This window comes from Kogia breviceps, chromosome 1, assembly GCF_026419965.1.
Source record: "Kogia breviceps isolate mKogBre1 chromosome 1, mKogBre1 haplotype 1, whole genome shotgun sequence".
Lineage (NCBI taxonomy): Eukaryota > Metazoa > Chordata > Mammalia > Artiodactyla > Physeteridae > Kogia > Kogia breviceps.
In genome coordinates, this window is record NC_081310.1 from 179,976,269 (window position 1) to 179,992,332 (window position 16,064).

At 51.5% G+C, this 16,064-nt stretch overlaps 1 protein-coding gene across 1 annotated transcript in view; it reads right to left on the reverse strand.

Moving 5' to 3' along the window:
* The window catches only part of OPRD1 (opioid receptor delta 1), a 40,212-nt gene extending 35,921 nt beyond the window's left edge, over positions 1-4,291 (reverse strand). The window contains exon 1 of the mRNA XM_059036544.2: positions 3,995-4,291. Coding sequence (XP_058892527.1) covers positions 3,995-4,209 — 215 coding nt within the window. The 5' untranslated portion in view covers positions 4,210-4,291. The remainder of the gene's footprint in view (positions 1-3,994) is intronic.
* Positions 4,292-16,064: the final 11,773 nt, after the last annotated feature.

Consider the following 16,064-nt stretch of genomic DNA (forward strand, 5'->3'; position numbering starts at 1 on the left):
ACCAAGGCACCACCCTGGCTGAACTCACCCTGCAGGGGTAGGGAGTGTCTGCCTGGGAACCACACATCCCCAAAACTCCTGCTCACACTTCATGGAGGCCTCAGGAACCACAGGCTGTTTGCTCAGAGTGCAATTCCCAGAGGCCCCTCTCATGTATCCAGAAGGATGATTGGGCTTCTCAGGCGGGTCCATGGATCAAGGAGAGGGTCAGAGTTGGGGGGGAGGAGGGAACGGAGAGTGCTTTGTGCTCTGGGATTCTGAGATACCTGTGTTCTGTTTTTGCAGCCCCTCATCCATGTCAGGCTTCCCGTTACAGGCTCTTCCCTCACCTTTTTACTTAGTTAGCCCCTCCTCATCCTTCAGCTCCTCAGAGGCCTTCCCTGAACTTCCAGACCAGGTGAGACCCTCCCCCCATCGTGGGCTCCACAGCTCCCTCATACTCTTCCGCGGCCCTCACCACAGCTACAAACTTAAATCTGTTGGATGGATGGCTGATGAATGTCTATTTCTCCCAGACCTGAGCTCCATGAGGGCAGGGACAGTGGATTTTCTTCCCCACCATCATATCTCGGCATCTAGCCCAGGGCATCCATAGGATTTTTCTTGAATGAGTTAATTCTTTTCATTCCTTCACGTAGAGACCCTCCCTGTTCTCAAAGGGCTTAAAAGGCTCAGACACAACATGTTATTTAATCCTCGCCACAACCCCAGATGCATTGCTGTTACTTCCGCTTTACAGGTGAAGAAATGAGCTTCCGAAAGGTGAAGTCACTAGTCCAAATACACAGCAAGGAAGTGGCTTTGAACTCAGGATTTGCCCGTTGATGCATCTGACTTCAGAGCTCCAGCTCTGCCACTACACCTCCCTGCTTTTCTGCCTCAATGGTCCTCTGGATCTTCCTTTGCAAACCTTCCCCTGCTCCCCAGATAGGTTCAGCTCAGGACTGACAGGGAGAATTCATTCATTCAATCAATCAACTGACTCACTTATTGGTGGGGCTGGGCTCTGCATGGGGTGTCAGGGAACCACAGATACACCAGAGGCTTTTCTCCATCCTGGCTCCCCTCCCTGCACTGCTCTTGGGACTTTGCCAGCAGAAGCCAAGCTCCAGGCAGCTGCCCTGTCCCTAGCCTCCCTTTCAGTGGAGAAGGACTAAGTGCAGGAGCCCGGCATTCCCCTCCCCAAGGACGGCAGCCTAAAATACGTGTGCTGAATAATGTGTAGGCTCATCATTCTTTTGTCTCCATCGTTCTCTGAGAAACCAGGATTCTGCCCCCTCCTTCCCTGCAATTCTTTGTCCCCTATCCCAGGCAGCTCTGGAAAATGTTCTGGACAAGACCAGGGTTCTACTCTGGGTGTGGAGCCAGCTGTGGGACCTAAGGGGAACAGGCCACCTTGCCTCCCTCTGAACTGCAGATTCCTCACCTGTAGAATGGAGGTGACGATGGGGATGCTAATGGCTATCCCACAGGGTGTAGGTGAGGATTAAATCAGTCGGGCCCAGAGATACAGTAATCACATAGATGGTCGGCCCAGGAAATGTCTTAGCAACACAGGGACCTGAGGGGCCAGCTATGCTGCTTCCAAGATGCATTTGACAATGTGACTTTGGGAAGCTTGGTTGGAGTACCCAGCAGGCAGAGCCCAGGGCCTGCCCTGAGTGGACCCTCAGAAGTGAGAGGCCCTCCCCTGGCTCAGTGGTAGTGGGGGAGCTGTGCTCATCAGCCCACCAGCCAGAGGCCCCAGAAAAGAGACTGGAGATGGAACCGAACACACTGACACTCAGCTTTCCCCAGATAAGAGCACTTAGAGCCCCACTAGAGAGCACGTGTGCCAGGAACCTGGGACTCCCTGAATCAGAGCTACTCCCACGCCCACCTTAGGACAAGCACCCCCTCCCTCTCCTCTGTCGTAAGGAACTGGATTCTGAAGAACCTGGAAAGTTACTCATCCGCATCGTACACACAGCTTCCACTTATTGGGTCCAGGCACCACGCCGGCTGCCTTATATATGCTCTCTCAGTGACACCTCACAAAAACCCTGTGGAAGAAGCTTCTATTCTGCCCCCATTCTACAGATGAAGAAACTGAGGCTCAAAGAGACTAAGTGTTTTACCCAAGTCACAGAGCCAGTTCGTGGCTGGGATTAACACTCAGGTTGACCCAAGTCTACAGGCCACGCTACGTCCGAAGGTAAAGTGGGGAGCATCACCGACAAAAATGCAAAGCAAAGATCAATCCTGTCTGTGCTTGGGGGAATTTTCCCAGTGTGGCTGGTGATGAGTCACTGAAAGCACAGGACATTCTTGTGCCCTCCACTCTTCCTGGGGGAGCAAAGCTTCCCCTGGAGTCATCGACGCCAAAGCTCCCTCAACACCCACACACCCACGCAACGCTCCAGTATACTGCACCCTGCCCGGCAGAGACCCCATACTCTGGAATTCATACTCCCAACTGAGGAGATTGGGTCTCTATGCCTCAGACAGGGAAACTGAAGCAGATGGGGCAGATGGTGGGGCAGGGGGAATGGGCCCCCAATGTGACAGGCATCGGCGACTGCGCCAAGACCACAGTTCACATCTCCTACCTCAGAATCCACAGTCTGTCCTCTGCCTTCTGCCCGGCTTGGTGACACCAGAGCCCAGAGAAGTTTAGGGTTGTACTCTTGCTCAACCACCGTGGATGACCCATTTCCAACTAACAGTAAATACCAGGGCATCTTTTTTTTTTTTTTTTTTTGTGCTAGGCGGGCCTCTCACTGTTGTGGCCTCTCCTGTTGCGGAGCACAGGCTCCAGACGCGCAGGCCCAGCAGCCACGGCTCACGGGCCCGGCTGCTCCGCGGCATGTGGGATCTTCCCGGACCGGGGCACGAACCCGTGTCCCCTGCATCGGCAGGCGGATTCCCAACCACTGCACCACCAGGGAAGCCCTACCAGGGCATCTTTGTTGTTATAAGGATAGGAGTTTCCTTTCAATTCCTTTTGCCAGTGTCTGCACTGGCAGAGCTGGGTCAGGAAGGCTGCTTTTGGGCAAGCCGGTGATGTTTTAGACTCTCTTGAGAAGGTCCCCGCACTGAACATAGATACCAAGAAGCGAATTTCACTTCCTCAGATGAAAGTACAAACTCCACTCCAGCCCAAACAAATCACTTTTGTCTTTTCCAGAAAACAAAAGACTGTTAGAGGAGAGGAGGAGAAGGTGAGAGGGAGCATTTGTGAGGAGGATCTGTGGTCTCTCTGAATCACGTCCAGAGCCCAGGACTAGAGGGTCACTGGGGAAGGAAGCAGAGAGCGACTAGCTGGCCCACTGTACCCAGGAACCACGGCTACCCCTTAACAAACTCACACACAGGTGCACAAACACAAGTGTCCAAAGCCACTCTGGATGCTCTCCTCCTCCGAGGGCTTCAGGGGTCTGACAAGAAACAACAGGCACACTGTCACGTGCTCCTACAGAGAGAATCACAAATTGACAGTGTGAGACAAGCACACACACCAACACTGGGACCCCAGCAGAAGATCCCCAAGTGTGACTTGGTAAGTGCCCCCTCAGCATGATGCAGACGCACAAGCCCTCACCTGTGTAGTCAGCCCACACACTGCTGTCTCCCCAGAGGCCCATGGCACTTCCGGCATCTCTGCCCACCCCTACCAGGTTTGTGGAGGTCCAAACACACATCTGTACTGTCACAAACAAAATCACGCACTCACAAACTGTGACAGACCCACGACTGTCGCCAAACGGTCCCACATAGACTGATACAGAAATAGGGGATGCCAACAGATGATCAAATGTTATTAGTTAAACGCGGGCGCGCACACACGCACGCGCGCGCGCGCCAGTGTCCCCCTCGCGATGGAAGTGGTCTTTCCGCTGGGCCCGGGGCGCCCCCTTCAGGAAGTGCGAAGGCCCCGGGAGTGCGGGGTCTGAGGTCAGGGTCCCAGGTCCGTAGTCCCCGCCCCACCCCGGGGCATAGCCCCCAGCTCACTCACCGGACGATGCCGAACATGACGAGCACGTTGCCCAGCAGCCCCACGGCGCACACCGCCGAGTAGAGCGCGGTGATGGCGATAGCCAGGGCGAGGGACGAGGCGCTCCGTGCTGCCGGCGGCCCCGACGCATTGGCGCCCGCGCTGGGGAAGGCGTCCGAAGCGTTGGCGAGGAGCAAGGACCGCAGCTGGGCGTCGGGGGAGGGGATCGGTTCCATGGCGGCCAGGCGGCCGGCGCCACGTCCCTGCCCGCCGTGCGCCCTGGGCGCAGAAACCCGGTGCGAGCGGCGCGCCAAGGGACGAGGCCGCGGCCCCGACGCCGCCGGCTGCTTCGCCCTGACCGCCCGGCTACCTCCGCGCCCCCTCCGCCCGCCTCGCCACGCGCACCGGCCCGGCCCCCAGCTCCCGCCAGCTCTCCGAGCCCGGACCGCTCTGAGCCAGGAGCCGCTGCGGGCTCCTCGGACGCGCCCGCCGCGCGCACCACGTGGCCCGGAGGCGGCAGCCAGTCTACGTCCGCGATCGCGGGCGGGCGCTGCACCACCAACTTGGAGTGGAGCCAGGGGAGCTACCCACTCCCTCCCTAGGGATGCTCCGCCGGCTCGGGTGCGCCCCCACCCCAGCCGGGACTCACCTCTGCATCCTCTTCCGCTTTGGGATTGGAAGGACCTGTATATGGATCCCACCTCCCACGCCTGCACTAACAAACAAAGTGACCTTGAGCAAGTCACTTAACCTCTCTCAACTTCATTTTTCTCTTCTGAAAAATGAGGATAATCGCACCACCTCCTTCAGAGGGTTGTTGGGGAGATTAGTAAGATGATGCGGGTAAAGAACTTGGCTCAGTGCCGGGTACAAAGTAAATGCTCCGTAAATAACCATGACTCTCCATGGCTTTCTTTTACTCCATTCATTTGCTCCACAGATCTTTTTTTTGGGTGCCGAATATAAGAACCAGGTACTACTGGGGAGCCACTCGTGCATAAAAACAGATGCGGCCCCTGCCTCCTTACAGCCCAGTGGAAGAGAGAGACGTCAATTCCAGGACCACACTGATGAAGATACAGTTACACACGGAGGAAAAGTGAAAGAAAGCAAGGCATTCCTGTGGCAGGACCTACAAAACCCAGGGAGGGGTCAGGACAGCTTCCCTGAGGAAATGACACCTAAGGTAAGATGTGAGGTGTGAGGAGGGACTGACTTAGGGAAAAACCAGGGAAGAGCATGTCAGACAAAGAAACCACATGTGCAAAGACCCTGTGGTCAGAGGGATTAAACGGCCAGGAAGAGGAGAAGGCAGAAAGGGAGTGTGCGGAGAAGAGGATGAGGTGGTGGGCAGGGTCTCAAAGACCACCTTAAGGATCACTCTAGCTACTGTAGGTGCAGATGGAAGGGGGTTATTTCTGACACCTTCTCCCTAACCTGACCAGCCCAGACCCAGAGCTATCCTTCTTGGGACTCCTGTCCTTCCCAGAACACTCTCCCTACTGTTCCAGCACTGTGCTGAGCCCTTTATCCATGCAGCAACACTGTGGCATAGATTCTATTATTAGTGTCACCAGTTTACAGACAAGGAGACTAGATTAAATTATCCCATATGGTAATTATTTCTAAGTTTGTTTTCTCCTTCAGAAGACCAGACCTGATTGATCCCTGGACCCAGTGGAAGGCTGGGGTCATAGTGGGTGCTCAGGAAATACTTGTTGGATGAATAAAAGTCCCAAGGGGAATGGAATGGGACAGTATTGGGGCTCCTGGGCTCTGGGGTGACACTCTTGGCCCTGTGAGTGGCTGGGCAAGGACCCCTCATTCACATCACTCTCTGGCTTGAGTCATCTGTCTATGTGCAAGGCTCTTACCCTTTCCCAGAGAGAACGAAGACAGAATTCCCAAGTCCACCCTCTGTCCATTCTCTTTGTCCCTCCCAGCTGCTTCAAGCCCCTCTACAAGCTACAGCAGACTCCCCACCCCAAGGCTTTCCCACCCAATCATCTAAGGACTCGTCAGACAGGTGATTTTTGCTCTGTGGTCACATATGCTGCCAAAACTCTCTCCCTTGTCCCAAAGGGGCTGCAATCCACAGAGACTTTTCTGGTGCCAGGGGAGAGACATTGAGACAGGAAGACACAGGGCTATGTTACTGGAGCTCTGGCCCCTCCCAACCCCTCCAACAAGCCAAATTTTTTCCAACTTCAGGACATTTGCGTATTCTGTTTCTTCCACTTGGAAGGCTCAGCCATTTCTTCAGGCTAAGTGCTATTCATCCTTCAAGTTTCAGCTTAAATATCACTTCCTCCATGAAAGCTTCACCGACTGCCCCCCCCCCCACGCACACACATGCAATTAGACCAGGTGTCCTTGTTATTCTCATAGCGTCACGTACCTCTTCCTTACAGACTTTCCCCATATTTATTTGGGCAATCATTGGATTTGTGTGTGCATCACGTCTACAATAGGTCTCGTGCACTTCCGTACCTCCACCTTAGTGCTTGATGCGTGGTTGACCAGAAAGCTCAGTTCCAACTTTGGTGAGCTCCCATTCTGATGAGGAAGACACAACATTTATAACTTCATATAGGACCTAGGAATTCTTTTAAGCAACTAAAACCTTTTGCATAAACTCTGCAGTCACATCTTATTTGGAACTGAAGTACAGCTCTTCCTCAATTACAATGGGGTTACGTCCCAATAAACCTATTGTTAGTTGAAAATATCATGGTAAATCAAAAATGCATTTAATACACCCAACCTACCGAACATCATAGCTTAGCCTACCTTAAACATGCTCAGGACACTTACATTAGCCCACAGTCAGGTAAAACCATCTAACATAAAGCCTGTTTTATAATCAAGTGTTGACTATCTCATATAATTTATTGGATACTGTACTGAAAGTGAAAACCGGCATGGTTGTGTGGGTGCAGGATGCTGTCACTGTACCGGTTATTTGCTGTTGTGATTGCCTGGCTGACTGGGAGCTGCGGCTCGCTGCTGCTGCCCAGCATCTCAGGAGGGAACCATACGGCATATCACAAGCCTGGAAACGATCAAAATTCAAAGTATGGTTTCTACTGAATGTGTATCAGCTTTGCACTATTGTAAAGTCAAAAAATCATAAATCGAACCACCGTAAATCAGGGACCATCTATACTAGTTCCCTGCTGCAACCCCACCCTTGGTTTTTGGCTGTCACCAAGCAAGTCTGCCCTCACCACTTGGCGTTGCATTTGGGGCCCTCCCCTGTCTGGTCCTAACCAGGGTTTATTGCCACCCTCTTCTGACTCCACCCCTAACCCCACCCTAATCGCATACCCCAGCCATACTGAGCTGAAGAGAATTTTTTTTAATTGCATTCGATGATGTTTTTGAGTCCCTCCTGGGTAAGGAGATGCTATGGTGGAAAGCCATGGCTATGGTGGAGGCAAATGACAGAAAAAGAGTTTCCCTTAACTTCTCTGAGCCTTAGTTTTATCATCCATAACGTAGAGAAGGGCAGGATTTGGGTGAGGATCTGGTGAAACGACAGATGCTCTTCCAACTGAGAAAGGGCTGCATGAGCACGAGTTACGAAACCAGGAGCCTGAGTAAGACCATTGCTCTCTCTCTTTTTTTTTTTTTTTGCGGTACGTGGGCTTCTCACTGTTGTGGCCTCTCCCGTTGCAGAGCACAGGCTCCGGACGCGCAGGCTCAGCGGCCATGGCTCACGGGCCCAGCCGCTCCGCGGCATGTGGGATCTTCCCGGACCGGGGCATGAACCCGCGTCCCCTGCATCGGCAGGCGGCTCTCAACCACCGCGCCACCAGGGAAGCCCAAGTCTATTTATCTTTAAAAGACAGTCTCATGTCTGTGGTCACAACTCATAAATAATACTGTTGGCTACCATTTAGAGAGGACTTGCTGTGTGCCACGCACGGGGCCAAGTGTTCTGTGGGTTCTCTCATTTAATTCTCGGCAGCTCTAGAGGTGTGAGGTCTTTCTACTGTTACTCGGTTTTGCAAAGGTTAGGTTACGTGCCGACGCCAGAGCAGGGATGCCAAGCCAGGTCTGTGTGACCCGCCCAAAAGCCACTCCTGACAACCACACTACTGCCTCTCAGAGCAGAGCCTAGAAAGTCATCACCCCCAAAAGTGCCAGAACCCATGGCTGCTGTCTCTGTTCAGCAGCTTCCCCGTTGTGGAGGGCGATGAGTCACGTGAACTCAGGAGATTCTTGAGTGCATCCCTGCTCTTGGTGGAGCAGAGAAGATGCAGCCCTCCGTGCCTGGGCTGCCAAACGATTCCATTTTCCTTGACTTCAGATTAGAACAAAAACAAAAATGGATGGGGAATCCTGGGCCAACCCAGGGCATCAGAAGGCGTCAGTGGTAGAGAAACAGAAATTACTGAACGAGTCGGAGCAGAAAGGAACTCCCCGGGGAAGCTATTAACAATTTAGTACGTGGGACTGTGGCTCCCACCTGCCAAAGAGACAACTGCCTGATGGAAATAGTGTGGCTGCCTCCAAGTGAGCGAGCAGCTGCCCTGGGTTGCCTTTAGTCTGGCTCCATCTGCAAGCCCCAGGAGGAGGAAGGACCTTAGCGAGAACCATAAAATAATAACCACTTGCATTTGCAAAGTACTTTTGACTCTTCCGGAGCGCTTCGAAATTGATGACTTCATATTATCTTGACACCATCTGGATAATGGGAAGGTCAGGTTTCATTATCTTCATTTTATAGCTAGGAAGACAGATAGCTAGAGAGTCTGGGTGAGATGATTTCATAGCAAGCCAGCGAAGGAAATAGGGTTGCGACCTTCCGTCTAGTTGCCCAAATCAGAAACCTGAGGGCCACTCTTGACCCCTCTCTCTTCCCCGCTCCAAACCCCCACCTCTAGGTAATCACCAAATCCTCTGCATTCTTCCTAATAACCCATGAATCCTGCCATTGTTCTTTGTTTTTACTACTGTCTGCCTAGTCTATGCATCATCATTTCTTGCTGAAATTGAAATAGACTCTGAAATTGAGCCCCTGCTTCCAGGCTCGCTGCCTGCAAGCAGAAACGTGGCTATAGGAGTCTCCACACGTGCACCTCTCTCTTCCTTGCTAGCCTCTTGTACCACCTTCCCCTTCACACGCTATGTTCCAGCCAAAATAAACTCCTTATGGTTCTCCAAATAAACTGCTTCTCTCACATCTGGGTTCATCTAAGTAGTTAAGAGTGGGGCTTTGGCATCAGACTGGTTGGATTGAAAATCCCAGCTCAACAACTCACTAGTTGCATGTCCTTGGGCAAGTTCCTTAACTTCTTCTGTAAGTTTCATGCAGTGGGAACAGCAAAAGCACCTGCTTCATGGAACCTGGCATGTAGGCAGTGCTCAATATGTTAGCTATTACTGTGATGATGGCACCTCTGCCTGGAATACTCTACTGCAGGCTCCCAAGCCCCTTTGTCACCTAACCCACTCCTACACCCCCGCCCCGTCTCAACTGAGATGTTGCTTTCTTCCCTCCTCCCTCAGATTAATTTCTATTACATATCGTCTGCTCTCTTGGGGCTCATCTTCCTCCCAGAAGCATAGTCAGGTCCTGAGTTCCTAGAAAACTATTCCACCCAGATGTTGCCGGGAGGCCTGGGTCTGTCAGGAAGAGGAGGGAATGGAGCTGGAGAGAGAGGGTGACCAAGGCAGGAGACAGTTTGATTCTTTGAGAAGGGAAGGACAGAGGAGGTTGTAGGTTCCTTGAGTGAAGATTTTAATGGTTAGTAAGAGCCTGGAAGTTTTCTTTTTCTTTTGCTTTTTGGCAGCACTTCAGCTTCGGGGGGATCTTAGTTCCCCAACCAGGGATTGAACTCAGGCCCCTGGCAGTGGAAGTGCAGAGTCCTAACCACTGGACCACCAGGGAATTCCCATGGGCCTGGAAATTTTGCAATAAGTTCAGGGTCAAGAGAGCAGAGATAGAGTCTCTTGCTTTCGAAGGGACCCCTGGGGCTTGGACAAAAGCACCTCAGAAGGAACCTGAATGGACCAAATGCCAAAGGCTTTGCCCCATGTTTCCTAGATCAGGCAAACCTCAGGCAGAAGGACTATATGACCCCCTGCCTGCCCTCCAGTGACTGACACTGGATTGTCCCACAACCCTAGTGGATGGGGGCAGAGGTAGAGTTCATTTTATTTATTTATTTATTTATTGTGGGTTTTTTTTTTTTTTTGGCATCTGAGTGTCATGGAGGAAATGCATATGCCTGTTAGAAGAACCATCATGAGGCCCAGACCAGGCATCAACAAAAGACAGATGAAAATTACCCTCTTCAGAAGAAGAAAGGTGACCTGGAGAAATTAAAGCTGCAAAATCTCCCTCCTCCTCCTTGTGCCTGGGATTAACCCCCGTCCAGACACTGTCAACAGTCTGCCCACAAGCCATGTCCTCCCTTTATTTCCTGCAACTGTAACCTGATCAGGAGGTAGGGATATTCCCTTGATCTGGGGTAAGGGAGCCCTTTCCCTGCCTCAGGGGATGAATTGGCCTAAATGAATCTTGGTAATCTGTGGTAGATTGCAAAACATCACAATTCTTCATTACTCTCTGCATCTCTGCAGCTCTCCCCATCAAGCAACGGAATCTATTTCACCACCCCTGTACCTGACCCAGCTTGTGACTTGCTTTGCCCATAAGAATACGATGGAAATGACAGTGTGCCAGTCCAGAGTCCAGGCCACAGGAGGCCTCGCCCTCTTCCACCCAATCTCTTGGAACCCTATCACTGCCATGGAAACAAGCTTGGGCTAACCTGCTGGATGAGAGACCTAGTCACTCCATCACCCCAGTTGGCAACCAGCCAACACCAGACATGTGAGTAAGTAAGGCCATCCTAGACCAGGCAACTCCCAGCTGACCCAACAGCTGACCACAGGCACAGGAGGAAGCCCAGCCAAGACCAGCCAGGCCTGGCTCAGATCAACGGAACTATTCAGTGATCCACAGACTCATAGCAATAATGAATGCTTATTGTTTCCAGTCCCTAGGTTTTGGTGTGATCTGTTAAGCAGGAGCCATCATGATACATAACTTCCTACATCAGTGATTGGTCTGGAGATGGATATGTAACCAATGAGATATATAGAGAAGTCTGCTTGACATCATTTTTTCCAGAATAAAAAGTAAAGCCGCATCAGAAGAAACCTGTTTGCCCAAACCCCTTGGGATGCTGGTATGATGCCTGGAGCTATAGCAGCCATCCTGCAATTACAAATCAATAAGCCAGTAGGTGAGGTTGTCAGTAGAAAGACAGAATAAGCCTGGGTATTTGGTGATGTTGTTGAACTCTAAGTATCCTGGCTCTGGACTTCAAGACCTTTTGTTTAAGCCACTCCTAGTCATGGTTTTTTGGTAATTTGTAGCTTAAAGCATTCCTAAAGGAGGTACCAGTGTGTGGGTAACATCCAAGAAGAATGACACAAGAATAAGTAGACATGGTTTATTGGCATGACTATAATTTTGTTTGGAGACTGGGAGGTGGAACTCTCTAAGAGTATGGGTTTGAAAACTGGGTTGGTCACATGGTAGTTATGTGATTTTGGATAAGTTTCTCAACTTCAACAAGCCTCACTTTCTTCATCTATTAAGAGGAAATGATAATACATATTTTATAGGATTATAAAGGAGATAAATGAGGTAATACAAATACAGAACTTGTTGCAGTGCCTGACACATTCAATAAGCTCTTTTTATAAAATTTATTTTATTTTATTTATTTATTTTTGGCTGCATTGGGTCTTCATTGCTGTGCATGGGCTTTCTCTAGTTTTGGTGAGCTGGGTCCACTCTTCGTTGCAGTGCACGGGCTTCTCATTGCAGTGGCTTCTCTTGTTGTGGAGCGCGGGCTCTAGGCACGGAGGCTTCAGTAGTTGTGGCTTGTGGACTCTAGAGCACAGGCTCAGTAGTTGTGGCACGTGGGCTTAGTTGCTCCACGGCATGTGGGATCTTCCCAGACCAGGGATCGAACCCGTGTGCCCTGCGATGGCAGGCGGACTCTTAACCACTGTGCCACCAGGGATGTCCTCAATAAGCTCTTGTCTTAGCTAGTACTATTCTTACAATAATCATGCCTAATATTAATGACAAGAACCCATGTTTATATCAAACTTCCTTTCTCAATCTTGTGAGGCAAAGTGATCCCAGATTTAGATGGATCCATCCCTGGCATTTAGCCAGTGTTGGGTACATGTGCTGAAGCGTGTGCTGGAGCCTGCCTGGAGTTCATTCCCAAGTGTCAAATTGCAGGATGTGTTTGGTTAGAGTGGGGGGGTGATGAGGGGAGGAATTAGAAGGGACTTGAGGGACTTCCCTGGCAGGTCCAGTGGTTAAGACTGCACACTCCCAATGCCGGGGGCATGGGTTCGATCCCTGGTCTGGGAACTAAGATCCCGCATGCTGCGCAGTGTGGCGAAAAAAAAAAAAAAAAAAAGACTTTGCCTTCCAATGCAGGGGGTGCCATCCCTGGTCGGGGAGCTGAGATCCCGCATGCCTCTCGGCCAAAAAACCAAAACATAAACAGAAGCAATATTGTAACAAATTCAATAAAGACTTTAAAAATGGTCCACATCAAAAAACAATCTTTAGGGCTTCCCTGGTGGCGCAGTGGTTGAGAGTCCGCCTGCCGATGCAGGGGACACGGGTTCGTGCCCCGGTCCGGGAGGATCCCACGTGCCGCGGAGCGGCTGGGCCCGTGAGCCATGGCCGCTGAGCCTGTGCGTCCGGAGCCTGTGCTCCGCAGCGGGAGAGGCCACAACAGTGAGAGGCCCGCGTACCGCAAAAAAAAAAAAAAAAAAAAAAAAAAAAAACAATCTTTAAAGGAAAAGGGGGGCGGGGCTTGCAAGATGAGTGAGCGGCCTCAGGGAAGGTACAGTGGCTGGCAGGAGAGGACGGGACAGGCTCAGAGCTCCCCAGCTCAGTGCCAACTGCATCTGCGGGAATAGAGGCCTCGGTGCTACAGGCAGAAGGCGAGGGGCCTCGGAGGCCTGGGGCCCCAGCGGCCTAGCCCATCAAGCGCTGCACAGTGGGGAGAAGGGCCCTCCGCGGACTTACCCTCGAGGACAGTGCACACACCCTCCCCGCCTGCCTCCACAGGATGGTGGAAGTCAACGCGCTCCATCTGTCTCCTGTTTCCTTCTATCAGGCTATCATTTTCCTTCTACGAAAAGGAGTTCTTCCCTGTCCTTGCTCTACTTTTTCTTCTCCACTCATTCCCTTCAGCTCCCCATCCCACCACTCACCTCCTCCTGCCCCGAATTTGGATCCCTAATGCCACCCACTCCCATCTCTCCTCCTTGTCTAACCTCAGTAATTACTCTCCAGTAGCACTGACGCTGCACTTCTCTCACCTGCACACTCCACACTTGACGGTATTAGAAATTGCTTTCGGTTGACCTCATCAGATGGGTATTCCCCACCGGCAAGCCCCTGGCCTCCTTCTTCCCCTTTCCACCCATCCCTGGCCTCCCCACAAAGCCTGGGCAGGACCCTGAACCAGAGGAGGACACTGGGGGACTCGACTGAGTGCCGACAGTCTCAGCCCTTGTGGACAGATCCTGCCTTCGGGGGCATCTCTCCCCCTCCTGCAAAGGGCCCTGGGGCTCAGGGTGCTGGCCTCCTGGCTGGGTCCCAGGGCCATTTTGGCGGTGAGGCAGGGTGGTGTGGTGAACAAACACAACGTTAGGAGCCCTGGGACTAGCATTCTGTCACCAGATGTACAGAACTGTAGGACTGGGGGAAAAAAAAACTTAGGCATCGTCTCCTCCAACCCTCCCTTCGTTCTTAGGCATCGTCTCATCCAACCCTCCCTTCGTTTACAGAAAAAGATGCTGAGTCCAGAGTGGTGAAGGGACTTACACGCAGCAAATTAGTAGCAAAGTCAAGACCAGAACCTATGTCTCCTGAATCATGTAACAATGTGCTTTCTCCCACACCGGGCAGGGTGACCTTGGGCAACTGCATCTATTCACATGCCAGGCACTTTGGAAGCACTTTTATGCATATGATATGATTTAACCCTTCACCTAACTCTTTCAGGGAAGAAGTGTCACGATCCTCAGTTTACAGACGAGGAATCCAAGGCTCAGAGCAGTTCAGGAACTTGCCCAATGTCATGCAGGGGCTGGCTTGCAACCCAGGTCTCTCTGACTCCAGAGACCCTCCTGGCCACGGCACAAAACCTCTTTGTGAAACACTAAGCACCCTGGGCCTCAGTTTCCTCACTTGTTAAATGGAGGAGTTGAACTTCATGACCCTAAGACCCACCTGCGAGGCATCAAAAAGAACTCCAAGGAGAGGCAGGCTGTTTGCTAGTTGCCCACATTCGTGGGAGAATTTGTCTGTTTTCCCCCATTTGCTTCAAAACAGCTAGCCCCCAGGTTTACACGGAGAGGAGCCCAGGGAAGGTGCCATGGCAACCACAGTGGCTCCAGGGAGCCGAATTCGCCTGACTTGGCCAGACTGGCAAACTGAGTGACCTGAGGCCTGCCCTACTGGAGAGGGTCAAGGCAGAGCCACGACTAGCCCAAAGGACTAGAATCAGACCACAGGTTGTCCAGGGGAGGGGTCGGCAGCCTGCACTCTGCCCCAGAGATCCCAGCAGGGCAGAGAGAGCATGGATTTGTAGCCTGAAATTAAGGTTCTATGGCCAGATCAGTGACATATAAATTTGGGGATCTTGGGCAAATCACTTATTCTCTCTAAGCCTCAAGGTTTTTTTTTTCCCACCTAGCACACAGAGTATGCACAAAGTAAATAGCAGCTACTATTATTAATACTAATATCCAAATTTTGAAGAGTTGGATGCCCATCAGCTAATGAACTTGAAAATGCTTTATAGAGAATTTCCTGGTGGTCCAGTGGTAAGACTCTGCACCCTCACTGCAGAGGGGCCCAGGTTCACATAACTAAGATCCCGCATGACACACGGCTCGGCCAAAAAAAAAAAAAAAAAAAAAAAAGCTTTATATACGGCAGCACTGCACAAGTGCAAGATATTATTATTACCCAGTAAGAATATTCACACTCCCCTGGCTGTGTAGGACCCTTTATTGCATATAATAACTGAACCAAGCACTTTCCATATAAAAGCCACATTAGACACTACGTTTGGGGAGAAGTACAAAGACGTCTCAAAGTACCTGAATCTTTCTTTACAGGCTAGAAGGTGACATTATAAGGGAGGAGTGGGCTTCCCTGGTGGCGCAGTGGTTGAGAGTCCGCCTGCCGATGCAGGGGACACGGGTTCGTGCCCCGGTCTGGGAAGATCCCACGTGCCGCGGAGCGGCTGGGCCCGTGAGCCATGGCCGCTGAGCCTGAGCGTCCGGAGCCTGTGCTCCACAACGGGAGAGGCCACAACAGTGAGGCCCGCATACCACAAAAAAAAAAAAAAAAAAAAAAAAAAAAAAAAATAAGGGAGGAGTAAGTGTTGTGAACAAGGGTCAGATGGAGGTGTTGGGAGCTGAGAGACAGAGACCATAGATTGAGTTGGGAAAGGCTTTCCTGGGGATGTAGCCAAGTAGGCAGGCCACATGCTCACTGTATCCCGGACTGCAGACACCTCTGTTAAGCATACACCTCCTGAGTTATAGTTGTTTACAGCCATTGTCTCTCTGGTTGCAAGTAACAGAATCCCACTGCAGCTAACTTAAGCTGACAAAGGAGATTTATTGTATGGGAACGGGGTGTCAGAGAATACATAGTCAGGGATGTAGACTGGCTCTGGAAAGACCCTGGGACCAAGAATAGAATCCCAGGAACTCAATCTCTGTTTCTCACCTCACCCCATTCTTCTCTATCTACAGACCAGCTTCTTCTGCGGCTCCAGCCAAAGTGATGGGTCTGACCACCCGCAGCTCCTAAATTCTCAGGTTTAACACGCAGCCTGGCACCCAGCAAAGAGGGCAACCAGCCATCCCGGGACTCTCTTAGTTTTTCCATGGCAACCTCTCATTCCTGGGAAAATCGGGAGGATTAGTCACCCTGACGATAGCTGCTCAAGACATAGTTCATAAAGGTTCTAGTGCCAGCTACAAGCAAGGGTAGTGTCTGAACCCCTATTCAGTG